Raw genomic sequence first — 27977 nt, 5'->3', positions numbered from 1 at the left:
CTAAAGACTTGCCGCCCTCAGAGGATGCACAGCTGGGGAAATATTGCAGTTGCTGGAAGGAGCAGGAGAAACAATGTTGCAGAGCGGAGTCGTTGCTGGAGCTGCAGATTGTAGGTTCCTGTGACGTCCAGTTGTGGTTCCAGTGGCCAGAAGTCAGAGTAAACGTTGTAGAGGAGTCCTGTTGGAATCTTGCATGTCGAATCTAAGGATCCACCCAAGAGGAAGAGCCTAAGTAGCTCTAAAAGGGGGATTGGTCACCAGCAGGGTGACCACCTATCAGGAGGGGGCTGTGATGTCACCTGCCTGACCTGGCCACTCAGATGCTCCCGTATGCCTCTGTCCACCTTGGATTCAAGATGGCACAATCAAGTGTCCACCTGGAGGAGCTCTGGGCACCACCCATGGGGTGATGATGGACAGGGGAATGGTAACTTCCCTTTCCATTGGCCAGTTTCACACCAGAGCAGGGTGTCCTTGGACTGGTGCAAACCGGCTTATGCAAGGGGGGCACCAAATGTGCCCTTCAAAGCATATCAGTGGCTTGGGGAGGCTACCCCTCCCAACCCATGTAACACCTATTTCCACAGGAAGAGGGTGTTGCCTCCCTCTCCCAAAAGAAATCCTTTGTTTTGGCTTTCTGGGTTTGAGCTGCTCAATTAGCAGGGGGGCAGAAACTGGTTTGTAGGATGTCAGCAGCGCGGGCTGCCCAGGAACACCCTGCAAACTGGCAAGAGCAAAGCTGTGGGTCCTCTAAGGAGCCCCCAGAGTGCAGGGAATCATACAACCAATAATGGCAACAGTATTGGTGTATGATTCTGACATGGTTGATACCAAACATGCCTAGGTTCGGAGTTAGCATTATCTATCTGGACATAGGTAGTAACCTGTGTCCAGTAGACAGGAAAAATGGCTTCCCTGCACTCACGAAGTCCAGTAAAATGGAGCTGGAGATCGTTGGGGGCACCTTTGCTCATGAAGGGGTGCCCTCACACACAGTTACTTGCACCCTGCCCTCTGGGCTAGGAGGGCCTACCATAGGGGTGATGTACAGTGACCTGAAGTGATAGGGTGCATGCAATGGCAGGCCTGCAGAAACAATTTACATGGGCTCCCATGGGTGGCATAATACATGCTGCAGCCCAAGGGGAACCCCTGGTGCCCCAATGCCCTGGGTACCATATACTAATTTAGAGGGAGAGAGCACAGTCACTGGGGTCCTGGTTAGCAGGATCCCAGTAAACACAGTCAAAACACACTGGCAGCAGTCAAAAAGTGGGGGTAACCATGCAAAAAAGAAACTACTTCCTACAAAATGTATTCAAACTTATTATCTTAAAGCTAAAATACAGTTGCCTATTACTCCTAGCGCACGTTCCACTAGAAAAAAGGGTGCATTTATGACTTTTTTAGGTAACATTCAAACTGCTGACATTTATAAGGCTGCTACTTGGTCTACACCACATACATTTACTAAACACTATTGTGTGGATGTTTTAGCACGGCAAAAGGGTAATGTTGGTCAGACTGTGCTTCAGACACTTTTTCAAACCACTTCAACTCCTACAGGCTAGCCACTGCTTACTTGGAGGGGACTGTTTTACAGTCTATGCAAAGCATGTATATGTACAGCCACACATGCCATCAAATGGAAAGTGTTACTTTCCCAGTAGATATCTGTTCATGGCATGTAGCGCTGTAGATTCACATGTGCCCTCCCTCCTCCCTGGAAGCGTGTAGTCGTTCTAGTAGCATTCTTATATAAATGTTGTATATATGTAAATACACTGCATGGACATCTTTCTCTTACTCTCTCTATATACTCCTTACCTAACCCCCCTGCGGGAAAACAATCCAACAGGCGAATCGATGCCCATGCGCACTATGTCACAGAGAGGAGGAGTCACTCGATCTTGTGACTCGAAAAGATTATTCGAACAAAAATAACTTGCAACAGTCTGAACCCAACACTAGATGGCGGACTTACGCAAAGCATGTAAATCTACAGCGCTATGTGTTTAGAAAAAAAACGTAGTGGCAGACGTTATAATTGGGACCATGTTTCCATAGAAAAAGCGTTTTTTGACTTTCGGATATCTTTGGTAACGTTTAATGGATCTTCACAAAATTTTCTAAATAAAGTGTTGCGATGATTCTTGTTGTGCATGGACAGTTTCAGAGTGATCCGTCAAGCGGGGCAGAGAAAAAGGGACTCGAAAAAGGTTGCATTTCCCATGTTAATTTTCATAGTTTTTTTTTTTAGACATGATTACTGGCTGTACCACTGGATAAAATTATACCAAATTGGGCATAAAGCTAGCTGTTAGTACGCAGATTATGCTTTTGTTTGATGTGAATCTCTTCAGTCGTTTTTAAGATATTGAAGGGAAAATAAATTTGTATATCTTTGACCACGAATAATTTGCGAAATTCATTTATTTTTTTGTGAATACGCATGCGAAAAGAAGCATTGCAGTTGGCTGACCGCAGCCTGACTACAGAGTTGCGGCTACCATTTTATTTCACTGTACCCTGGGGTGAAAATCCAAATTGAAAGTGGCATAAGGGGTTAGGATGAAGGTACCCTGACCCCAGGTGTATTGATATAGGTGCAAATTATAGGTTTAAAAGAAGTTGCGTCACAATGTGCAATATTCAGCCCTCGGGCACCCACACAGAGGGCACGGCACGTGTCAGAACAGGTCTGTGAGATCCGATGAAGTGCCGGGGCATCATGTAAATGTAATGTAGGAAGTTTTTATGGAACAACATGAATTAGGCATTACTAGAAACAGACTTAGTGAGGGCACAGTCACGCTCCCAATCTCAGTCCCAAAGGAAAGCTCCCAGATTGCCCTCCCAGCGCGCCCAGGCTCAAAGCTAGCAACTCGCAACTTCAGTCACCATTGCTTTGTATAGCAGGAAAACCAGATATCGTTCAGATCCACAGGTCAGCAGAGTCCCCAGCGTGCCAGACGACACCAGCACTGCTGGGTAAGTATTCCCCGTCTGCCTGGCCAGTTTAGCCCGGCCAACATAATGTAATTGTCCAGGCCTCACTACGATTGCGCGTTCTAGAAAGAAATTAAATGCTCCTTAGACTACAGATCCCCCAGTAACTCCCAACCCCCTTCCCTCCAGGACTGAAAGAACATGTTTTCCGCCATGTGCCTAATTGACGCAAGAATCCACAACTGTAATCCTCAGTAAAAAGGAGCCTGTCTAAGAACTACGGTCACTAGCTTCTGCCAGATGAGTGGTCTGTCTGACCACAGACAGCAGGTCAGACGGTGCACCAGAACCCTACATCAGCATAGCCAGAAGCTAGGAAACATCGCCCACCCCCGCCAACAGACACTTCTCCCGGCTGTCTGCACCATCCATTCAGCGGGTCGCCTGTTAAATTCCTGCAGCATAATAGTAGAATTGAAGTTGCTGCCCTCCTCATATCACTGAGACAGGGTGGCCAAGGCCACTCTACTACGCTTACCTACCCTGATTAAGGAATTATGGATAGAGCTCAGCGTGCTGAACACCCAGGAGGGCAGTGGACAAAGGGTTACTTATGCCTTATAGGCAGCACAGTGGAAGCACCATTTTGGATATTGCGATCCTGCCCATAAGGGACATTGGCAGCTTGTTTGAGAAGGTGACCAGCACATGCAAGGAGTCAGTCACCTTCCTATATTGAGACACAGACGCTTCTCCCAGGAGTGCGCAACCAGGATTCACAAACGGCAAAAGTGATCCAGTTCCCAAAGCAATCTAATTCTGGCAGGTGCCCCACCGGAGTCCCCACCAACGCTGCAAGGGGAAACAATAAGGACTTATTGTGATTGTTCCACAGCCCTGACATGGCTCCAAATTCGTCTAGTAGTCTTAGCAGAATTCTAAGGGAGACTCTTGGGATCCTAAGACAAAATAGGGCATATAGCGTTAGAATATGATGTGTCACCCCTCCCCAACCGTCAAGTACTATGCACCAGTGGTGAACGGATTCCAATTCCTCTGTCTCTATCCCCTCAATCCTCAGGAGCTCCAGGCCCTCTAAGGATGGACGATATTGTGTCTGGATGACTGTAGGATCAGCCTTATACACCCCTTCTAGATGTCCCAAAAGGTGGCACACAGTGCCTAACCCTGATGTCGCAGTCTCACATCCGTGGGTCACCAAGTGTCATCGGAAGTGTTGTGGTCTCTCTACACAGGATCCAGGCCAACAGTGTACCCGATTTGTCACCTTCCCTGTGCCGCCGCTGGCTGTTTTGCTTTAGGGTGTATCAGTCTAGTTTGTCCCACATGTCAGTTATTCACCTGTGCACTTCCCCCTCCTCTCTGCACTCTACCGGATCACTCAGATCCCTCTCCTGCAACAAAGCCAAACCTGTCTCTGCCGCTTGGAGCTCTGCCTGCAGCTGGCACCACATCCGCACATTAACCCCAGGCACATCCTTCGCAGTCCTGCATGTCGTTTAGCCCCAATTAAGCTCGACAGTCTGTCAATTCCTGCAATAATGATGAGGCATGAATCTGGCAAAGTGTGACAGACATGCCTGGGCGGGAGGTCAGTCAATTCTGCGGAACTGAAAACTTAACTCTCCTTCACTGCACACAGGCAGCGTCTTATATAGTGTCAAAACTACAATATGTCATGCATGTGCATTACCATAGTCAAGCGCTTACTTGAGCATGTTGTTATCCTTATAGTTTCGGCAATAGGCAGTCAGTGCATTTCTACAAAAACAAGTTACAGGATGTGACTGACATGTTGTTGATAAATTTCCAGGTACCCCACAACACCTTTGTCCTTGAACTGTCTTTTTGCTTTGAAGCTTAACAGTCTTCTAGTCCCTATGTGTCTACTGTTCCGCTATGCTTAACCGCTTGCCTATCTAGTTTTCCGGCACGCCTACTTTGAACTGTCTTTTTTCACATATTTTCTCAGAAACTCATCCCTGTGAGCGGGGTGCATGCTTTACCGTGTACATTTCTATAATTCTCTCCGCTGATGTCTGCATTGATGGGTCTTTTCACCTTTCTACATTTTCCTTAACAATGAGGACTCCCACTCCCTTCAACCAGTATTCTATCCATCATGTCTGAGAGCCTTGGTCATATGAGGTTTAGTGCCCTCCCCGTCAGTCTCACAGTTGAAATCACCCAGCCGAAACAGTGTCTTTAAGAAAGTACCATCTTTCTTGGCATGTTACCCCCCATTTTTACCTGTATGTCAGCTACAGCTACTGCCACCGCACAGACAGAGTTCTGCCCTCCTGGGGTCTGAGCAGCTCAGTCCAAGGAAGGCAGAACAAAGCATTTCCTTTGGGAGGAGGGTGTTACACCCTTTCCCTATGGAAATAGGTGATACAGGCTTGGGAGGGGTAGCCTCACAGAGCCTCTGGAACTGCTTTGAAGTACATAGATGGTGCTCTGCTTGCATCAGCCAGTCTACACCGGTTTAGGGAGCTCCAGTCCCTGCCCTGGCACGAAACTAGACAAAGGAAAGTGGAGTGACTACTCCCCTGTCCATCACCACCCTGGGGTGGTTCCCAGAGCTCCTCCAGTGTGTCCCAGACTTCAGCCATCTTGTTTTCAAAGGTGTGGTGACACTCTGGAGGTCTCTGAGTGGCCAGTGCCAGCAGGTGGCGTCAGAGACCCCTTCTGATAGGTCCATACCTGATAAGGTAGCCAGTCCCCCTCTCAGGGCTATTTAGTGTCTCTCCTGTGAGTTTCTCTTCAGATTCTGTTGCAAGTTTCCATCAGGAATCCTCTGTAACTACTACTTCATCCTCTGACCTCGGATCGACCGTAGACTGCTCCAGGAACCGCTGTAACTACAACAAAGTATCCAGAAGGGCTACTTCGACTCTGCAACTTCAGCTCCAGCCAGCCACTGCAACAGTTTCCACTGTGTGCATACTCTGGGGACTCACTGTCTTCACCCTGCACCAGAAGGACCGAAGAAATCTCCTGTGGAGTGACGGAATCACTTCCCTGCTCCAGCAGACACCTTCTAAGATGCCGACCGGTTCTCTTGGACACCTCTTCTGGCGACGAGCAAGCTCCTTGGGACACAGGTGGTGGATCCCTTTGACACAGACTGTCCTAAGATCCTTCTGTCCAAATTTGGAGGTGGTAAGAGCTTGCCATCCCTGTTTGCGACAGTACCCCAGTGCCCCGCCTCATCTTCACCTCCTGAGGCCTCTGTGCACTATTTGCAAGAATCCTTTGTTCACAGCTTAGCCCAGGTCCCCAGCACTCTATCCTGTGATGCTCAACTCGCTGAGTTGTTCTCCGGTGGCGTAGGACCTTCTTTTGTAGTGCTGCAAAACCACAATTTGCACCTTCTTTGTCCCCATGTCCTGGGACCTCCGTGGGTGCTGCCTGGTCATCTGTGGGTTACCTCTAGTGTTGGGAGCCCCCTCTATCTCCTCAGTCCGAGTTGAGGCCCCCAGGTCCCTCCTGGGTCCAGGCAGCGCCACTTTGTCACAATCTGCGACATTGCTTGAACCAAGGCTTGTTGGACAAATCCAACGTCAAAACTCACCTGCATCCAACATCTCCACGTGAGACATCCATTGCATCTTGCAGGAACCCGCAGCCATCTTCCTTGGTGCTCTTCTGCAGTCTTCTTCCAACCGGAGACTCCTCTTTTGCACCCTATTCTAGGTTGGCAGGGGCTCCTGTCCTTCCTATAATCTTCTGCGGCTTCTGGACTTGGTCTCCTCTCTTTACAGGTCTTCAGGTCCAGGAATCCACCATTTGTTGTTTGCAGTCTTGCTTGGTTCTTGCAATAGCTCTAATCACGACTTGTGTGTCCTAAGGAAAACTTGCAGTACTTTCTCCTACTTTCCTGGGCTCTGGGGTGGGGTTTTTTACTCACCTTTGTGGTTTTCTTACTCTCCTAGCGATTCCCTACACACTACACTTGTCTAGGGGGGAACTCGTGATTCACATTCCACTTTCTTAGTATATGGGTTGTGTTGCCCCTAGACCTGTTTTCTCCTATTGCATTCTATAGGATTTCCTATTGTTTGCACTATCCTATGTCTAATTACTTACCTTATGTTGGTGTCTAGTGTTTATATTGTGTATAATACTTACCTCCGGGAGTATTGCTTCTAAGATATTTTTGGCCTTTGTCACTAAAATAAACTTCCTTTATTTTTGGTAACACTGAGTATTGTCTTTACTTGTGTATAAGTACTTTGTAACTATAGTGGTATTACATGAGCTTTGCATGTCTCCTAGTTCAGCCTAAGCTGCTCTGCTACAGCTACCTCCATTAGCCTAAGCTGCTAGAACACTACTGCATTTCGCTGATAAGGGATAACTGGACCTGGTATAAGGTGGAAGTACTCAAGATACCCACTGCAAACCAGGCCAGCCTCCTACAGTGTCCATGTCCTGAGCTACTAGGTCCCTAATTATATTCAAAAAATGCAAGGCTATTCTAAATTTGGAGCATACATGTTGAGCACCGTCAGTGTCCTGCTGTCCATTTTTCCCTGGAGCAGTACATATCTGTCCTCCACATCTGCCTCAGCGTAGGTAAGGGAGGAGGGTGTCCCTGGTGCCACCTAAATCCGTACCCTCTGCTGTTTTTAGAGTAGGGAGCATGGAAGACTTTACGCCCCCCCCCACCCCCACTTACGGGCCAGTTGCTCGGCCCCAGCAATCTTGCAAATGTGTAACTTTGTGGCATTTTAGGAAGGAGAGGGCCCTGTGTCTTTTGGTGTAGGAACCCAACCCTTGGACGTTCCTTGTCAGTAGCCATATGTCTCCTCCCCCCAATAATTGTAACTTTTTGTCCTGCTCGCCAATGAACTACGACACCCACACTCTGAGTGAACTCAATCAACAACTTGTTACATTGAAAACTAAACACCCCTGCCCCCAGACATAGTTCAGCGTAATGATTATGGGTGGCCATCGTCAAACAATAACGAGCTCAATGCTACTGCGGCCTAGTTAGTCCTGCCCGGTCTCCCCTCCACGCAGCTAATGCTCCCCCAGTCTTGTCCGCCACACTTGGCCCATGCATTTAAAATATTCCCCTGAACAGTCAGCCATCATCCTGCTGGTCATTACAAGACTCAGTCCATCGTTCTATCTGTATACCAGAGGTCCACTGCAGTACTAAAAAAAGTCTTGTGCCAATCTGTGAAATCAACTCTATGCCGTTGCAGTGCACAGTGTGCCCAGCACATAGTCCACTGGGTGGCCTTGCACTCCAATCTTCAATCCAGCCGGGGGTGGGGTGTCTCAACCCTCCCACCTGGACAAGTCTTGGGCATCGTCTCCTTATATCTGCATGGTGCCACCGTCCTGGATTGTCACCAGGTGACCAGCCTCTGCAGGTCTCTGCCACTGACTGGCATGCCAGGACCTGCCACGTGTCGCTACCTCAGGACCCTCCTGTGTTCTTCCTCTGGGTGAAGAACTGCTGTTTTGTCCTACATCTCCAGCCACTCCCAGACTTCCTCTGGGCACCCAAAAAAGTGTGCCTTCCTCTGCATGATGACTTTCAGTTTCCAAAGGGGTACAGGAGCATATACTTCAGTTGCAGAGCTCATAGGTTCTGTTTAACAGCCAAAAAAGATTTCTGCTGCACTTTCCTGGTGTTGTCAGGGTAGAAAGCTATTTTGCATTCCTCAAACAGGCATACCACCTGCTCCCTAGCAACTTGCTATGTGCAGTCCCTATCCTTAAAGTGCAGAACCTTATCAATAACGGCCCTTGGTTGGGTGCCGGATGGTGGTGGGGGGAAAGGCGTGAACGTCCTGTGCGCCCACTCCACAACAAAGAATTCCGACAAGCCCCGTGGCTGATGTTGCTGCCTTGCCCAATTGTCCAAAGTGGACTCCACTGAGGTCCCCTCCACCCTCTTCGGGAACCTCAGCCCTCAAATATTGCTGCATCGGGCATGGCCCTCCTTGTCCTCCACCCAGTGCTCCAGCTCGCTGGTGTCTGTGGTCACTTAGTCCATCTGTCACTTGAGGGTGGTGGCCTCCTCTTGCAATGCCACTATATGATTCTCGGATGTAGTAACCTTGTCTGCTACCCTCCGTACAACCACACAGAGTAAATTAACATTGAAGAAGTTGGTTTCAATCTTTTGTTCGAGTGCAGTTCAAGAGTCATTGATGGCTGCCAACAGCTCCACCCTTGAGGGCTCCGAGTCCTTCTCTGGGGACACACACACTGAATCCACCCCACCCCGGCGAGTTATCCGTTGTATTTACTGTTGCAGCGTGGTATACTTTGTGATGGTGTTAGTGAAGTGCGATCTTGCAACCTTCTCTTTACCCATGTTCTTAGTAGTAGTCTATGCACCGAACCCTGCGTAATTTCACTCATTCAGTTAAAGTTGAGGCACATCTCTGCAACACAGCTCTGAGCGCCAGTCTTTAGCTCTGTAGCCAGAGACCCCTCTGACAGTTAACGGCTCACCTGGCCCTGCCGCCCCTTTCTGTCCCTTGGGCCACTTACCACACACTCCTCTGCCAACTACTGCTGCCTGGGCATCCCTGACCCTACCACCCAGCAGCTGTTCCTATGGTGGTCTCTCTTTTTATGGGGGCTCCTCTGTGTCCTTCATGGTCTCAAGCCCCTGGGTTGATTGCTGAGAGATCAAGTGAGCCCCAGAATGCCACAGCATTGGGAGAAGTGGCCTTCAAGTCCAGCTATTGGTGACTGATGATACTGCTGTAGGACCCCGCTGCAGTACCAAACATCTGGAAGTCCCAGTGCCCTCAAGGGCCACCTCTGCCTCCAGATGTCTCCCGGGCCTGGCCTCCACCCCACAGAGGCCTCTACGTAGCAGGTACGTACAGGCCCTGCTGTCCCCAACAGGCTTAGGGCTCTCCAGGGGCCATCCACCCCTCTCCTCTCTGCTGCGGAATTACCTGCCAAGTGGTCAGTGCTCCTCCGATATCAATCCCAGAAGGCGCACCAGCATGCGCTGCTGTAGGGGTGAACTCCTCCAGCACCGCTGCAATCAGTCTGGAACCTAACAGTGGCGTAGGATCACCAGAAGCTCCCTAAGGGCAAGCCCCAGAGTCCAGGCATTCAGCCCCCACCACTCGTGCCGTGTTGGCTCTGTGCGGCTGCCACTGGCCACTGCCCTTCTTCAGGCATCAGTCTCCAGCAGGCTGCCAGGGTCCCGACCCCAGTGCAGTCCTCTGTGTTGCTTCTTTGTCCCTGGCTGTGCATGGCTGGTCCCCACTACAGCGGGTGCCACAGGCTGCCCAGGCCTCACCAGTCTGTGCAGCATGCTGTGGCTGCCTCAGACATCTGTGCACGCCCGTTTCACTCTGCTGGCCCCTAGCCAGTGTCTGCGCTCTGTGCAGGCTGAGGCAGCGTCTTTGTGGTGTTTGAGACGACAGGATTATGGTGAACAGGCCGGGAGCTCGGAAGTCTACGTTCTGATGCCCATCTTTCCTGGCCACGCCCTCTGGTTAAATACTTATCGGGCTCCTCGAAATATTGTGAAACAACATGCACCTGGTTCAAAGAATATAATATTTCCTAGCCACACCAGAGGTTGGAATCGCTGCTATAATTATTTGGGGTCTGGAAGGCTGGTTATGCTTTGCCGGTCATAAACTGTGATACCCATTATGATTACAATGCTTTCACAGAATCCAGTCCCCAAATGGCGTACCAGTCCTGCGTTAAAGAACTGTCATGCCACTTGGAACTACCTACAGAGACCGATACCTCAGAAACCGAGACATGGAATCCAGGATTTCGCTTTCTAAATTGTTTAGAATTACTAATACTTCTATTCAAACAGGTTAAAATGGGAGTGATCAGAACAGGCTAGTAATTGCAATAGAAGATATGGCAACCTTAAGCTGTAAGAAGAGACAGAGCCAGGTCTCACTTGACCACATGATTAATGCATTTTGAGAGTCATTTACCTCAGATCCTGGTTCCCAGTTTCACCTTGTACTCTCCTCTGCCAAGTATAGATTTGTATGCTTATGCCACACAGTTTCTTCACCTCTATCTGCATTGCATTCCCTGCTTCATCATTTTAAACCAACTGAGTGCCTTCGTGCTCAGTTAATTGCTCCAGGAAGCCCTGGTCTCTTTTTTAAATTTTCATTTTTTTTTAATAAGAACAGACTTTCTGGATCATTGAGAATGTTTATCTCTATGGAAGAGTTCGTTAGCGCAGCCTGTAGGAGTGTTACTGCTTGATCTGGTCATCTCAAGTAGTCCACGGCTTCATCAGCATTGAGGGAGACTATATACTCTTTCCCCGATCTGCATCTATGTCCCTGCTGTGCTGCCCTCAGATATGCCACCAGTGGCTCTGTGCCCAGTGCAAACAAGAGGGTGAGACAGGGGACATCTTCGTCGAGTTCCCCTTTGTATTTTCCAACTATCAGAAACATACCGACCAAACCCTGGCCATTGGCACAGAGTATAACAGGGCTATCCAGTTCAGTAGATTTGTGCTGAATCCCACGTGTGATATAAAACTGCCCACATAAAGTCCCAACCAATCAAGTTGAATGCTTTTTCCATGCCTAGAGCGGCCACCGCCATGTCAGTCTGTGAGTTGTGTATGTAGTGCATTACATGAGTGACCCTGAGGATATTCATGAGGGTACTTCAATGAGGAATTAAAACCACATTGGTCTTCATGCACCAACTGCCTGATTACCCTGTGCGGTCTGTTTGCAGGAATTTTGGGGAGAATTTTCACACACCTTAATTATGGAGAGTGGGTGGTAAGAGCCAATGTTTTCCAAGTCCCAGTCTGGTTTAGGAGGCATAACTATAATTGCCTCCCTCATGGTTTGTGGGGGGGGAGGGACAGTACAACCTTATCCCTTGCTTTATTGTAGACCTCCAGCAGTTTGTCAGAGAGCACTGCTGCATATGTAATGTAAAATTCTTTGGGGAATCCGACTGTACCTAGTGGTTTGTATCTCAGCATGTCCCCTATTACCTCAAGTATCTCCTCTTTAGGTAGCACAAATTCCAAGGCTTCTCTTTGTGAAGCCTCTAATATCGGCAAGTCTAGGTCTGCCAAAAACTCATCCACTTCAGTCATGCCGCAGTTGTCTTGTCTGGTCTAGCTTCCTCAAATATCCCTGGAGTTCCTTGGTGACCATGGCCTGTATCGTGACCATCCAATTATAATACTTCATTAAGGACGTGATCAAGTGATTGATCTTTCGCTCCAGAGAGGCCATGCCAAAAATCTACTGTAGTAATTACCTGTACTCTTTCATGGTAAATTTGTCTAGTCTATGCCACGTCTCCCTTGCTGCTCGCCTAGCATCTACCAACCTGCCTTGCATTTGAGTATCATCCTGCTACCCCTTTGAAATTGTGCTAATATATCTTCTTGGACCTGTATCTCCCTCCGTAGCTGATTCTTAACTCCATACACTTTAGTAAGGCACTCCTGAAGTACAACTGCCTTTACTGTGTCCCACTCATTAACTCTGGTGGTAGTAGTGGACGCCCAGATACATTCAAAGTATCACTCTAGGACCTCTTGTGTGTCAGCTGAAACGGCGTTTCACTCGGACCTTCCGGTATTAGGCACAATGTAGGGATTGGTAAACTATCACAGTCTCTCATATATTTCAGAAGCACAGTGATAACACAAAACAACTGTCCCAAGTACTCTAATACAGCCACCTGCTCGCCCAGCACTCGCAACATGCATATTTTTTCAAGCCTACTGTACGTGCTATGCATATCTGAGTGGTAAGTGAACTACATGCCTTTCGAATACAGTGTGCTCTAGGCGTCAAAACAGCCCCCTCAAGCCATTGCCTCTTACAGTGCCCTCAGCATGTCCGGTTTTGCGTTATGTTTAGAGGGGAATCTATCAATGTCTCAATTTAAGATACATTTGAAATCACCTGCCCAAATTAAGGGTGTCTTTGTGAATGCTGTAAGAACGTCAACCATTTTCCAAAAGAAGGACTTGTTATTGCACTTGGGGGTGTACAAACTTAACAAACTTATGTCCCTTCCATCCAAGTGCTCCCATAAGGAACAGATATCTGTGCTCTGCATCTGCATGCAATCTCCCTGAGTCATAAAGGCACCTTAGGGGCAATCAGTACAGCCACTCCTCTAGCATATAAGGAGAACGTGTGTGTGTGTGTGCGCAATGGTCCCATCCTTGTATGGACCATGCAGCATTTTGTGTTTTCCTGCAGTCCCCTGACATTTCAGGTCATGATTCTCACTTCTCCGGATGTAGATACTATGTCACTCTGGTACCCCTGCAGCACACTCAGCTTTAATGTTGCCCATCACCTCCCAGTATCCAATGCTGGAAGCCCACTCCCTCTCCAACCCTTCATCCTCAACCTCTCATAGGTCTGTGTGCACGTACTCTGCCTGTAAGTGAACCTTGCTTTGCAACAATTTGAAAACAGTAGTCCAAACAAGCCAGTATGACCCTGCCTCCACAACCTGGGAACACATCAAACCTTCTGTTACAGAGATGTTTCCGCATGTGAGATGCTACTAAGCATCACCACCCCTTCCTATGCAATGTGGCACCTGTATCACCATAAGGCCTATAGCCAATCAAAATTTAACAGGTAGTTTAAAACGTGGAGAATCCTGTGATATTACATGCCGCGCACCAGTCGAAGCCAACCTCGACCCCGCATGCCAGGACTCTCCGAATGCCCTATCCTTTCCCTATGTAGAGGACGAGGAAAAACTTGCCGTAATAGGAAATAGTGCCATGCCTTCCCACCTTCTAACTGTTTACTGCTAAGTGATGCTGGTGTGGTGGATCTGGGCGTCTGCGTGGTTTGATCCATTCTTGTTTGCTGTGTTTTGGGGCCTTTATCCCAGCCTATTGCAGCGTTCTAGGCTCCCTCACCCGATCCGCCGGGAGCGAAGTGTAACCTGGAAAAGGAGCCCAGTGAATCAGCCCAGTGTCTAAAATGCAGGATGGGAGTCCAGTTGCGCTCACCTCCTGTAGTCTAACTCTGAGTCTTCCGAGCTGAATACCTAAACAGCGTGATGGGGCCACTTGGCCACATCTTGCCCAGCAGTATCCCTACCATCAGGCGTTGTTGTGCTCCACTGGTACCCATAGGTGCACCATGTTGGGGCATGAAAGGAGATGTCGGCCATGATACAGGGCTGTTGCCACTAAATCTGATCACAAGTGGCTTTGTTAACAAGGCCCCCCAGGTATCTCCTCACTGCCTAACTGTTCACCTGGGCGGGAAGATGGGTGTATTGGGCCACCTTAATGGGCCCTAGGCACCCTCCCTCAGGGATGGCGGCCTGATCTGTCCCAGCAGGCCTGTGTCTGCCTTCGCACAAGCACTCCTCCCACCTCAGCTTGAGCATCTCGGCATTCCAAACTGCCTGTTGCTGCTGCCGAGTATGCCAGGTGACAGTCGGGGCCCACCTCGCTTTTGTGCCTCTGCACTCTCCTGAAGCCCCAGTTCTAGGGACAAATCTGGCATTTTCAACCTGCTCAGAGCATGTGGAAGAAGTAGCATCAGGGAGGGATGTGGGAGCTTTTCACAGCACCTCAGGGCACTGCCTGGGGAGAATTGTCTGCTTACTTGAATTGTTTAGTACGGGGGATGAGTGTTAAATGGATTCACATCTCTGGACACAGGCTGTTATTCTTGGTTAGGGGGAGTGGGATGGGGAAATGGGAGAAGGAATCCAGGTAGTTTGGAAGGGCGCCCTTTCTGGTTGAGACCCTTGATGCTTAGTTTCGGAGGTATTGGAGAAAGAGCAAGGTGGAGTGGAGGAGTGCTGAAGCAGTTGGCGGGCCTGACATAAGGAGTTAGCTTTGTATCCTCTTCCAGTGGTGCTGCAGGGGTATGGTGAGGGCCAGGCTGTGCGTCTGCCCTCAGACCCTTCATGGTTTCATTGAGTGTGCATTGGCATCCAGTGAAACCAGGACTGGTGTCTCTGGATCAAAAGTTATTGTGTACTAATTTGCAGACTAGGTTGTTTTGGCCTCCAAATACCAAACTACTAAGAGTGACGAAGTGGTAGAATGCCATCCAGAGTTATTCTAGGTGGAAACTAGTATGGAGGGCCTTATTTTGAATCCTTCAAACTGCCTACATGTAGACTTTGAGTATCAGTGTTATACTGCGGGGTGAATTTAAGGTACTTTTTCGACTGTGGGGCAGATTTATTTTTTCAGTGAATCACACATCCTGTAACGTTCCACAGAAGAAAGTTTGACTTAAAACAAAAATGTTTATACATGCCTCAAAGAAACTGGATAGCAAAAAATGATAAGTGGGTAAAATGTTGTTTTAAAGTCTAATCAATTTACTTAAAAAGGGATTCAGAAAACTGGCGATATATTGACTTTTTTTTTTTTTTTTTTTTTTAAATGTATCCCATTTCAAAGTTTGTGACACAATAAATTAGCAGTTGCTCAATAGCATACAAGGAGACAAATGGTGCTGGTGCAAACTTCCAGTATCCCAAGCCCAGGCCAAGGGAAGCTTTTTGAATGTGGAAGATGGCTATAGATCTAGCTGTTTCTCCACCTTCCTCTTTACCCTACCAAGCACCTCTGTAATCATGGCTACATTGCTGTAAAGCACGTCATCGTTCTGCACATATTGTCGGTTTCCATTTGGGGTTCCCTAAAAGAATGCAGGTACTTTTCTGTGCCCAAAACATACCCTGCTGTGATATACATAACACGGTCCTCTGGCATACTTGCATGTATATTTTCACAAATATCTTTTTTGTATTCTGGTGAATCTTGTTTACTCAACATGTTAATGCAGCTAAATAAGTGTATTTCCCTCTCCTGCAGATGGGGTCATAGTGGCTATAAAGAGCTGTACCCGGAAGAATTTGATACCGACAGGTAACGTATGTGTAAGAGCTTTCGTTGGAATCTTAAGTTCTGATGCAGCTTATATTTTGGGTTGCTGAACGGTATTGGCAGACTACAATAAATAAAATACTGTTACTGGTGTGTGTGTGTGTTTATATATATATATGTTTGATGGCATGTGTAGCTGCAGATACACATGCTGTGCACTGTTCCTCCCATCTAGTGTTGGGCTCGGAGTGTTACAAGTTGTTTTTCTTCAAAGAACTCTTTTCGAGTCACGGGACCGAGTGACTCCTCCCTTTCGGCTCCATTGCGCATGGGCGTCGGCTCCATCTTGGATTTTTTTCTTTCCTCCATCAGGTTCGGACGTGTTCCTCTTCGCTCCGTAATTCGAATCGGGAAAACTTAGAAAAACATCAAAATCCGTTGGTATTGTTTGTGTTTGGGACCGGTTTAGTATAGATACATCGACACCGACAACACAACCGCTTCAGCGGCCCTCCGGGGCTTCCGCACTCAACCGAGGCCTGGTCGGCCCGACCACACCCGTCGTCGTAGACTCGTGGACCGGACCCCCTTCCATTTCTGTCCGACGTGTCACGCCAAGTATCCTTATACAGACCAGAATCGGGTCTGTAATCTGTGTTTGTCGCCAGAACACAGAGAGGATACTTGTGAGACCTGCAAAGCTTTTTGATCCAAGAAGACCTTAAGAGATCGACGCGCAAGACGTTTGCAGACTGCATCGAAGTCGACACAACACCTCGACGTCGAGGGGGAAGAAATTACCATTTTGATCCAAGGTTCGGAATTGGATGACTCCGATGGGGACCGGCCACCGACGGCGGCGCGAAAATGAGTACACTTGCCCCGACCCATGCGAAAGTCAAGTAAAGAAACAGAAGGCCTCGGGGACGCCACTGCCGGAAGGCCATGGCTCCACCCACAAGAAAAGCGGTGACCAACTACCATCTTTGGCACCGAAAAAAGCCAACATAGTGCCAAAGTCTTCCGACTCAGGTCGAGAAACCGGCACCGAAAAAAGTCAACATCGGTTGGTCGAATTGAGCAAGCCTCGAAAGAGCCTCTCGGAGCCGAGACCGACAGTATCCATGGGGGTTTCGGTACCGAAAAGAACAGCTTTGGAGCCGAAAAAGACTTCCTATACGGAAGAACATGGGCTCTCTCAACAACTCAAGGAGAGGCACAGGTTTGAGCAGGAACTGGATTTGGAAGAGCTTGACCAGACTCAACCAAGGCTAAAAATCCAAAAGGACACAGGGAAAATCCAAACCATCCCTCCGCTCAAGTTTAAAGAAAACTGGCTTTTCATGAGACTGAAACTGAGCAACCAAAAGCCAAAGTGGTTAGAGAAAGGTCACCACTCCCACATTTCTCACCACAAACGTCCCCACTTCACTCGCCACAGGGACAAGGTCACCAGTTGGCACACCAATGGCACAGTCACCCACACATACTGGGATGACGCAGGACGATGCAGACCCCTGGGATCTATACGACTCATCAGTTTCTGGCAACAGTCCTGAGTGTTATCCTTCAAAGCCTTCACCTCCAGAGGATAGCACATCTTACACACAAGTACTGGCCAGAGCAGCAACATTTCATAATGTTACAATGCACTCAGAACCAGTGGAGGATGACTTTTTATTTAACACACTGGCATCCATGCATGCTTCGTATCAAAGCCTGCCAATATTACCGGGCATGCTTAAGCATGCACAACAGGTCTTTCAGAAACCGGTGAAAGGAAGGGCCATTACACCAAGGGTCGAGTAAAAATATAAACCTCCCCCGTCAGACCCTGTGTTTATTACACAACAGCTCCCTCTAGACTCAGTTGTAGTGGGGGCCGCAAGAAAGCAGGCAAATTCTCAATCGTTAGGGGACGCGCTACCCCCTGATAAGGAAAGCCGTAAGTTCAATGCAGCGGGAAAAAGAGTGGCATCGCAAGCAGCCAACCAGTGGCGTATTGCCAATTCACAAGCCCTCCTCGCCCGTTACGACAGAGCACATTGGGACGAGATGCAGGATATTATCCAACATTTACCAAAGGAACATCGGGAGCGTGCTCAACAGGTGGTGGAGGAAGGACAGGCCATCTCCAACAACCAGATCCGCTCTGCACTGGACTCTGTTGATACAGCAGCACGGACTGTCAGTACAGCAGTTACCATCATGAGGCATGCATGGCTATGAAGTTTTGGTTTTAAGCCAGAAATACAGCAGGCGGTACTAAATATGCCGTTCAACCAACACCAACTATTTGGGCCGGAGGTGGACACCGCAATAGAGAAAATGAAGAAAGACACAGACACAGACACAGCCAAAGGCATGGGCGCGCTCTATTCTTCCCAGTATATGGGAACATTTAGGAAGCCACAGTTTAGGGGAGGGTTTAGACACCAACCCTCAGAGCCATCCACCTCCCAAACAAAACCCACTTACCAGTCTCAGTACCAGAGAAGGGGATTTTGTGGTTCCTACAGGGGAGAGTACCCAAGAGCAAGGGGAAAATTTCAGCCTGCCAAGCAGACCCCTAGTAGCAAACAGTGACTTCAATGTCACACTCCCCCAACACACATCACCGGGGGGGGGTGGGGAGGGAGTGATTAATAAAATACCACAACAATTGGTCAGGCATTACCACGGACACATGGGTTCTATCAATTATCCAACATGGTTACTGCATAGAGTTCACACAAGTCCCTACAGATGTTCCCCCAAGGACGCACAAACTGTTGACACAACACCTAGACCTACTACAAATAGAGGTGCAAGCACTACTAGCAAAACAAGCCATAGAACTAGTACCCCATCATCAAAAAGGAACGGGGGTTTACTCCCTATATTTCCTTATTCCCAAAAAAGACAAAACATTAAGGCCAATTCTAGATCTCAGAACGTTAAATCTCTTCATCAAATCAGATCATTTCCACACGGTCACACTACAGGACGTAGTTCCCTTACTAAAACAAGGAGAATACATGGCAACACTGGATCTAAAGGATGTGTATTTTCACATACCCATTCATCCATCTCACAGGAAGTACCTCAGATTTGTAGTACAAGGCAACCATTACCAATTCAAAGTATTACCCTTCGGGATAACAACAGCACCCAGAGTATTCACAAAATGCCTAGCTGTAGTAGCAGCTCACATAAAGAGACATCACATGCACGTATTCCCGTATCTAGACGATTGGCTAATAAAGGCCAACACTCAACACCGGTGTCAAAGTCACACACAGTATATAATAGATACTCTACAAAACTAGGGTTTTCTATAAATTACAAAAAAAACTCACTTGCAACCATCCCAAATACAACAATACTTGGGAGCCACACTCAACACGCAAAAGCAATTGCCACTCCAAGTCCACAAAGAGTTCAATCGTTTCAAAATATAAGGTCAAGCATGCAACCAAACCAACAATACACGGTCAGGTTTATAATGAAACTACTAGGCATGATGTCCTCATGCATCGCTATTGTCCCAAACGCACGGCTACACATGCAACCCTTACAACAGTGCCTAGCAAAACAATGGACGCAGGCACAGGGTCAACTTCAAGATCTAGTGTTGGTAGACTGCCAAACACACTCTTCGCTTCGTTGGTGGAACCCTGTAAATTTAAACAAAGGGCAGCCATTTCAAGACCCAGTGCCTCACGCCATTATCACAACAGACACTTCCATGATTGGGTGGGGAGCACACCTCAACATTCACAGTATACAAGGTCAATGGGACAGTCAACAAAAACAACTTCACATAAATCTCTTAGAACTACTAGCAGTCTTTCTAGCACTAAAAGACTTTCAACCCCTTCTAGTCCACAAACACATTCTTGTCAAAACAGACAATATGACAACAATGCCCTATTCAAACAAACAAGGGGGCGGCACACTTATCACAACTGTGTCTCCTAGCACAAAAAATTTGGCATTGGGCAATTCACAACAACATTCGCATGATAGCACAATATATACCAGGCATTCACAATCAGTTAGCCGACAATCTCAGTCGAGATCACTAGCAAACTCACGAGTGGGTAATACATCCCCAGATTCTACAAGATCACTTCTACTGCTGGGGGACACCAGACATAGATCTGTTTGCAACAAAACGAAAAATGCCAAAACTTCGCATCCAGGTACCCACACCCTCAGTCCAAGGGCAATGCTCTATGGATCAGGTGGTCAGGGATATTTGCTTACGCTTTTCCCCCTCTCCCGCTCATTCCTTTCCTAGTCAACAAACTGAGTCAAAACAAACTCAAACTAATACTCATAGCGCCAACATGGGCTCGCCAACCGTGGTAGACAACACTGTTGGACTTCTCAGTAGTACCTCACATTAAACTCCCAAACAGACCAGATCTGTTAACACAACACAAACAACAGATCAGACACCCCAATCCAGCATCGCTCAACCTAGCAATCTGGCTCCTGAGGTCTTAGAATTTGGCTATCTAAACCTTTCAAATGAGTGTATGGAAGTCATTAAACAGGCAAGGAAACCGACAACAAGGCATTGTTATGAAAAGGTTTGTTTTCTACTGTCAAGCAAATCAAATCACACTGTTAGAGGCCTCCATACAAAACATTGTGAGTTATTTACTACACTTACAAAAAGCTAATCTCGCTTTTTCTGCCATCAAAATTCATCTCACCGCAATTTCTGCTTACCTGCAGATCAAACATACAAAGTCACTTTTTAGAATCCCAGTTATTAAAGCCTTTATGGAAGGACTGAAAAGGATCATACCTCCAAGAAACCCACCAGTACTCTTGTGGAATCTTAATATTATACTTACACGACTCATGGGTCCACCGTTTGAACCCATGCATTCTTGTCAAATCCAATTCTTAACTTGGAAGGTAGCTTTTCTAATAGCCATCAATTCACTACGAAGGGTTAGCGAAATACATGCGTTTACTATCGAAGAAACCTTTATACAAATACGCAAACATAAAGTCGTTCTCTGTATAAATCCAAAATGTCTGCCAAAAGTCATATCACCATTTCGTCTAAACCAAACAGTTGAGCTCCCCGTCTTCTTCCCACAACCAGACTCTGTAGCAGAATGAGCACTGCATAGACATAAAGAGAGCGCTAATGTATTACATAGACAGAACAAAAGCATTTTGTAAAACTAAACAATTGTTCATTGCTTTCCAAAAAACCCATGTTGGTAACCCCATATCCAAACAGGAAATAGCCAGAGGGATAGTCAAATGTCTTCAGACCTGTTACCTCAAAGCTAAAAGAGAATTACCCATTACACCAAAGGCACACACCACTAGAAAGAAAGGAGCAACAATGGCCTTTCTAGGTAATATACCAATGACCGAGATTTGTAAAGCAGCCACTTGGTCTACACCTCATACCTTTACTAAACATTACTGTGTAGATGTGTTATCAACACAACAAGCCACAGTAGGACAGGCTGTATTAATTAAGAACATTATTTCAAACAACTTCAACTCCTACAGGCTGACCACCGCTTTCGGTAGGATTACTGCTTTGAAGTCTATGCACAGCAGGTGTATCTGCAGCTACACATGTCATCAAACGGAAAATATCACTTACCCAGTGAACATCTGTTCGTGGCATGTTGCGCTGCAGATTCACATGCGCCCTCCCATCTCCCCGGGAACCGGTAGCCGTTTTAGTTGCATTTAAATTGTATATATGTAAATAAATATTCCTTTACCACAAACTATGTACATACATATCTACTCCATTGCATGGGCATCTTTAGTATCCTCATTCTACCACTCCTACCTCACCCTCTGTGGGAAAACAATCTAAGATGGAGTCGATGCCCATGCGCAATGGAGCCGAAAGGGAGGAGTCACTCGGTCCCGTGACTCGAAAAGACTTCTTAGAAGAAAAACAACTTGTAACACTCCGAGCCCAACACTAGATGGCAGGAACAGTGCACAGCATGTGAATCTGCAGCGCAACATGCCACAAACAGATGTACACTGGGTAAGTTACATTTTCAATATATATATATATTGTATATCAAGCAAGCTTCCAAATATAGTTGTATGATGGAACCCCGTATGAGTTTACCCTGCATGCTACAGCACAGTCACTATTGAGACTGCGATGTTGCTCCGCATTACTTTACCACACAAGTGGTTACAACAACTTGCCTTAGAGCGTGCTGAACTTGGAATAGTATAAATTACTTTTTCAACTCTATTTTACGCAACAGTATGGATGTTGTTGGACATACAAATCCAACATCAGTCCAACAACGTGCCACCTAAAGCAAGTTGTTGTAACTACTTGTGTGGTAAAGTAATGCACCGTAACTTTGCATTCGAATAGTGACTGCATTGTAAAGGCATGTCGTCGTGACTGCAGGGTAAAGGATGTTTCCCTCCAAATAACAGTCTATTCGCATCTAGCAATATAAGGAAATAGGTAAGTGAGGAAAGTACCTAGTATTGCAACACCAATCCTTTTCTGGATTCACATGCTGTGCATTATTTTGCCATCTAGTGGTTGGGTCTAGAAATGTCTGTCTTGTGTTCCCCTTTTTTTTTTCTTCTTTTCTGTGGATGTCATCGACCACCACCTGGTGTTCGGTCCGTCCCCTGTATGACATTAGATGAAACCTGGGAAGTTTCTGTGTGTAATAGCCATCTGCAAATTGTTTTTTCTGCCATTTGTTCTGGAAGCAAAAGGAGAACCTCTTAAGATTTTTTGAAAATCCAGGAATGTAGGACAGAGGATATCAAAACGTAGAACTGGAAGAAAAAACACACAAGAGAGAAGGGGATTCTTCACTCTCCCTCCCGACTGGGGTCCCTGCCAGAGTCAACACCATAGTCAACACATGGTCGGAGAATGAAGCAAGGTGGGGGTCATGGAAAACACCCCCTTCAACACTTGCCCTAATTATCACCACAGATTTGCACTGCGAGACCCCACTAAGTCTGCAACCTCTGCTTACCCAAAGACCATGAAGATGAGGACTGCAAAGCCTGCACCGCATTAGTGCCAGAAACACTCGGGTACACAGGAAACAGAGGCTGCAACATCACTCCGCCATGACCAGCAGTCTGAGACCACATACCTCGCTCAAGGACTTTGGTTTATCAAGCGACGATGACTAGGACGTTGACCGAGCAGAGTCAGCGTATGGAGTTTTGGATGTCGAGATCCTCAAGGTATATGCTGAAAAGAAGCAGGTGGGGAAGAAAGTGGTAAGAGATGCCAAAAAAAGACCTGAAAAGGTAAGAAGACTGCTGAAATGTTCGAAGGCTAAGACTAAGGCAGCCCTCACGTCTAAGAAAGAGATCGGTCAGCCACAAATGAGAGAGGCCCACAGGTCTCAGTCTCAGGATACTGATGAAGGCAAGGCGCAAGGGTGCAGAAATTACCCAGAGTTGCAAGAGTCTGAAGGGAGAAAAAAAAAGCTTTTGGAGAAAGAGTCATGACACCCAAAAAGAGGACATCTTTGAAACTTGACGTCGAAAAGGCACAGGAGGTCAAGAAGAAGTCTGGAAACCGAAATGATGGCACTTCTTAAACATAAAAAGGAGTTAGATGACGCAGTAAAGGAATTCAAAATTCCAAATAGAGCGCCCACACCCTTTGATGCTGTAGAGGAGGAGTCCGTGTTAGAATCCCCAGCTACACTAGAACCTCCATGAGGAGGCGGACGAAGAAGAATTCTACGACCCAGAAGGGGAAGAAGCAGCAGGAAGCTTTGAGGGTGAGTGGAACGACCTTGTAACAGAGAGCCCAGAGGAAGAGGTGGACACCTATCCTTCTAGACCATCACCACCCCTTGACATCTCCCTCTATAACCGCCTCATCAGAAGGGCCGCGGAGACGTATGGGGTACATCTGAAAGAGGAGAAAGGTAGCTCATGCTTTTTCCTTGAGACATTGATGCTAACCAATAAGAAGAACTTATAGCTACCAATGTTACCCAGCATTTAGGACCAAGGCAAAGAAGTACCTTTCAAAAGGGGTGGAAACACAATTAGAAGACCCACAACCAGGGGGTCCTTCTCATCAGATCAACCACACCAACAAACCCTGAGCAGCTCACAGCAGCCTACTCGATCAACATTCCACCAATGGCAACACCCCACCAGGCAGCCTGGTAGATAGAGGGAAGGAGAAGAGGGCAAGCCCCCAGAGGAGGAGGAACAAGTGGCAGGTGACTTGTCAGCACACACAGGCCCACACAAGACATCAGTGGGAGGCAAAGTAGCAAATTACCCACAACAATGGGAAAAGATCACCACAGACATTTGGATTTTTAAACCTGATTTGTCACAGTTACTGTATAGAACTCAACAAGATACCACCACTAATTCCACCAAAGCCAAAATAAGTTCCAAAAGGAGGAACTGGGACAACTCAGGAAAGAGGTCAAGGAACTACTTCAAAAACAAGCATTAGAAAGAGAGCATGTAAAAGAAACAGGCAAAGGGAATTACTCACTATACTTCTTGGTCCCAAAACAAGACCTTAAGTTAAGACCAAATCTGGATCTCCGGTTCATAAACAAATTAATCTGCACTCAGCATTTCAAGATAATGGCACTACAAGAAGTAATCCCTCTTTTGCAAAGAGGCAACTACGTGGCAACTATAGATCAGTAAAATGCATATCTGAACATACCCTAGAATCAACCACACAAGAAGTATCTCAGATTTATACTCTAAGGGGTACACTGTCAAATGAAGGTCTTACCATTCGGCATTGTCAGCACCAAGGGTCTTTACAAAATGCTTTACAGCTGTGGCAGCCTTCCTTAAGGAAGGGACTACATATACACCCACACCTAACAACTGGCTGGTAAAGGCAAAAATGAGACAAGGATGCCAAGGTGACATCCAAACAGAGACCCCAACCCTAGAAAGCCTAGGCTTTTCAATAAACTGCAGAAAGGCAACCCCAATGCCAGTATAAGAAAAGTTCTTCAGAGGAGCAAGACTGAATTCAAAACCAACACAAGCAATGCGGAATCGTGTAGGGTGTTAGAGCGATTGTAGAACAAGCTTGCCTCTACCAGAGGGGATAGTCTCTGACATTGAGGACAGCCATGAAAATAATGGGCATGATGGCATCTTGCATTTCACTCACAATACATGCAGGACTACAGAAGTGCCCATTCCAGGAACAGCTGGTCACAGGCCTCTGGGAGTTGGGAGGATTTAGTGGTTGTAACAGCAAAGATACAAGAGGAAGGACAGTGGTGGTCATCAAGGAGCATAATGTTGAGGAGACCATTCAAGACACCAACTCCAACTGTGACCATCACGACTGATTCATCCCAGAAGGGTTGAGAACCGCACACAGGCAACTTGAAGATACTAGGCCAGTAGAACAACTCTGATGCGACAAAGCACATCATCTTCTTGGAGATGAAAACAGTGTTCCTAGCCATAAAAGTGTGCTGGAGAAGACCAGACAACCTGGATGCGAACCTAATAACACCACAATGGGCCAGACAAACCTGGTACTCAGACCTACTAGAACTGTCTAAGAGACAGATGATCAAAATGAGGAAGAAATGGGACCTCCTTACAATGCAGAATGGGCAGGTGTTCCATACGGAACCAGCAACTCTAAAACTAGCAGCCTGCCGCCTGAATACATAGAGTTTGAACACCTACAGTTACCACCTTTAACTATGGAAATAGTAAAGAAGGCCAGAAAGCTAACTACAAAATGATGCTATGCTGAAAAATGGAGGCTGTATCTACAGTGGTGCACAAGAAAGAATACAATAGAAACAATAACAAGACAAACTATTGATATACCTCACCTATCTACTGGACAGTGGTATAAACTATTCATCACTCAAAGTACATTTAGCAGCTGTTGTAGCAAATACCAGGGTAACATCATGTATAAGCTTCTCACTGCATTGGCAGTATAAAGATTACTACAGGGCTCAAAAAGAATTGCAATCCCAAGGAGAGCACCTTCACCTATGTGGAGTCTAAATACAGTACTAGCACAGCTGATGGCCAAAACATTTGAACCCACACATAGGACGGAACTCCAAGATATCACACTTATTGCAATCACATCACTATGGAAAGTGAACGAACTCCAAGCACCAACAATACAGAAACCATACATGCAGATACATAAGGACAGGGTAGTCCTCAGAACAACCCCCCAGTCTCCACCCAAGGTAGTAAGCAAATTTCACGTCAACTAATGCATTCAGTTGCCAGTGTTCTTCAGAAACCCTCACACAGAAATGGAGAAAGCGTTGCATACCATGGACATAAGGAGAACCTTATAATATTGCTTACAAGAGACCAAACAGTTTCGTAACGGAGACCAACTTTTTGTATCCTCTGCAAAATCAACAAAGGTATCACCGGTCTCCAAAGGAGCAATTGCAAGATGGATTGTTAAAGCAATACAAGTATGCTGCTTGACAGCAGGGAAGACATTCCCCTCACACCCCAAAGCTCATTCAACAAGGAAGGAGGACACATCTCTAGCATTCCTTGCAAACGAGCCTATATACCCTATTTGCGCCGCAGCAACTTGTGCCTCCCCACACACCTTTTTAAAAACACTATTGTGTGGACCTACAAATGAACAAAGAAGCACAAGTGGGCCAAAGAGTACTGCAGCACCTGTTTGCAGGTTCTTCCTCATTTCATCCCAGCCAACCCAAGGAAGGGATACCACTACATAATCTAATACACAACTTGTGACTCCAGAAAAGGAATCATGCTGCAAACCGAAATGGTTACTTACTGGTCGGAGTAGTTTCGCAGCTTGAAGAGTTTTTTGTGGATCCACATGTGACCCAACCACCTCCCCAGAAAAGGGAAACATGACAAACCGGTGGTGAAGGGAAAGAACATACAAGAGAAGGACTAGAAAATAAACAGAATGGAAAGAAGGAAGGAAAATTTATCTGAAGATGGCTACCACGCACAGGAACATGCAGGGCACAATCTAATGTCATACAGGGGACAGACAGAAACCCAAATGGTGGTCGACGAAGCCCACAGGAAAATTAAAAAGGGGAAAAACAAGAAGACGGAGACATTTCCGTACCTAACCATAGATGGTGGAATAATGCACAGCGTGTGAATCAAGAAAACTCTTCAAGCTGCAAAACTACTCCTACTGGTAAGTAACCATTCTGTTAACTATGCTTTAGTAACTTGTGCTTTTTTTTAATTTGTTTTTTTTACTTGTTTAACCTCTTGTTTTGTATAGATTCCTTTTCCATACCAGCGTTTTCTGTATTCATTGTAATACATTTTCATATCCATGCTGTCGCAAGGCTGCACTCCATTCCATTTCTTGTGGTGAACTGTTTACTGTTTGTTTACGAATTCTGAATGTTACCTGCAGATCATTGAGGGTCTCACAAAAGTTTGCTGTAGTTTCAAGTCAACTCAAAAAAAGAGATGAACTTCCTTGTCTTCTGTCCTCCTTACTATAGTTTCATGAGAGGGACAGGAGGTTGAATACATGCTTTCAAGTGATATATATTGCCCTTCTACAGGGGAACCCCATAGATAATCGGATGTACTGAATTTACCTGCCTTTCAGAAGGAACCAGAGAACTTTTAACAAGATAACAATGTTTCTCTGTTTGTTAGAGAAGCCAACATTTGTCATTAAAAACACATTTTAATGGCCTTTGACAAATTCTGTCTATCCTAATAAAAAAAAGGAAACATCTGCTTAAAGTGGAGAAAAATTTACAAATACATCAAGTGACCAGAATGACATGTTTATTAAGTCTTTTCAAAGATAAAAATGAAGGGAAGACAAGAGCAGTCTGGGTAGATAGAGTCCAGCTATACCAAGCGGGAAAAACCGGCACTACAACTTTAAGTAATCCGAGTCATCCAATAGTCCACCCGACCTGACATCTCAGTGGTAGGTGCACCAGTTCTATTTTTTTTCTGTCTTATGCGGCCAGAATCCTAGAGCACTGAGCTCAGCTTTTGGGGTTTTGTTTCAATTCAAAATCATTCCTACTCTTCTTTACACGTGGTTCATTTGACATCCATTCAGAATTTCTCTGTTTTCCTCTCGTTTTCTGGGATTTTTTTCCTTCTTCACAAGATGCATCCTTTTTTGGATAAGTGCCCTTCTAGTGGCAGA

General features: G+C 46.5%; 1 protein-coding gene across 5 annotated transcripts in view; it reads left to right on the top strand.

The window, feature by feature from the left end:
* The window catches only part of NKAPD1 (NKAP domain containing 1), a 248975-nt gene that overhangs the window by 160133 nt on the left and 60865 nt on the right, over positions 1-27977 (top strand). For all 5 annotated transcript variants that reach the window (XM_069224985.1, XM_069224983.1, XM_069224984.1 and 2 more), the window contains one exon: positions 15803-15856. In XM_069224985.1, coding sequence (XP_069081086.1) covers positions 15803-15856 — 54 coding nt within the window. The remainder of the gene's footprint in view (positions 1-15802; positions 15857-27977) is intronic.

Source organism: Pleurodeles waltl, chromosome 3_1 (genome assembly GCF_031143425.1).
Source record: "Pleurodeles waltl isolate 20211129_DDA chromosome 3_1, aPleWal1.hap1.20221129, whole genome shotgun sequence".
Classification (NCBI taxonomy): Eukaryota; Metazoa; Chordata; class Amphibia; order Caudata; family Salamandridae; genus Pleurodeles; species Pleurodeles waltl.
The sequence above is the reverse complement of the archived record's forward strand: the minus strand, read 5'-3'. Positions and strand labels throughout refer to the sequence as shown.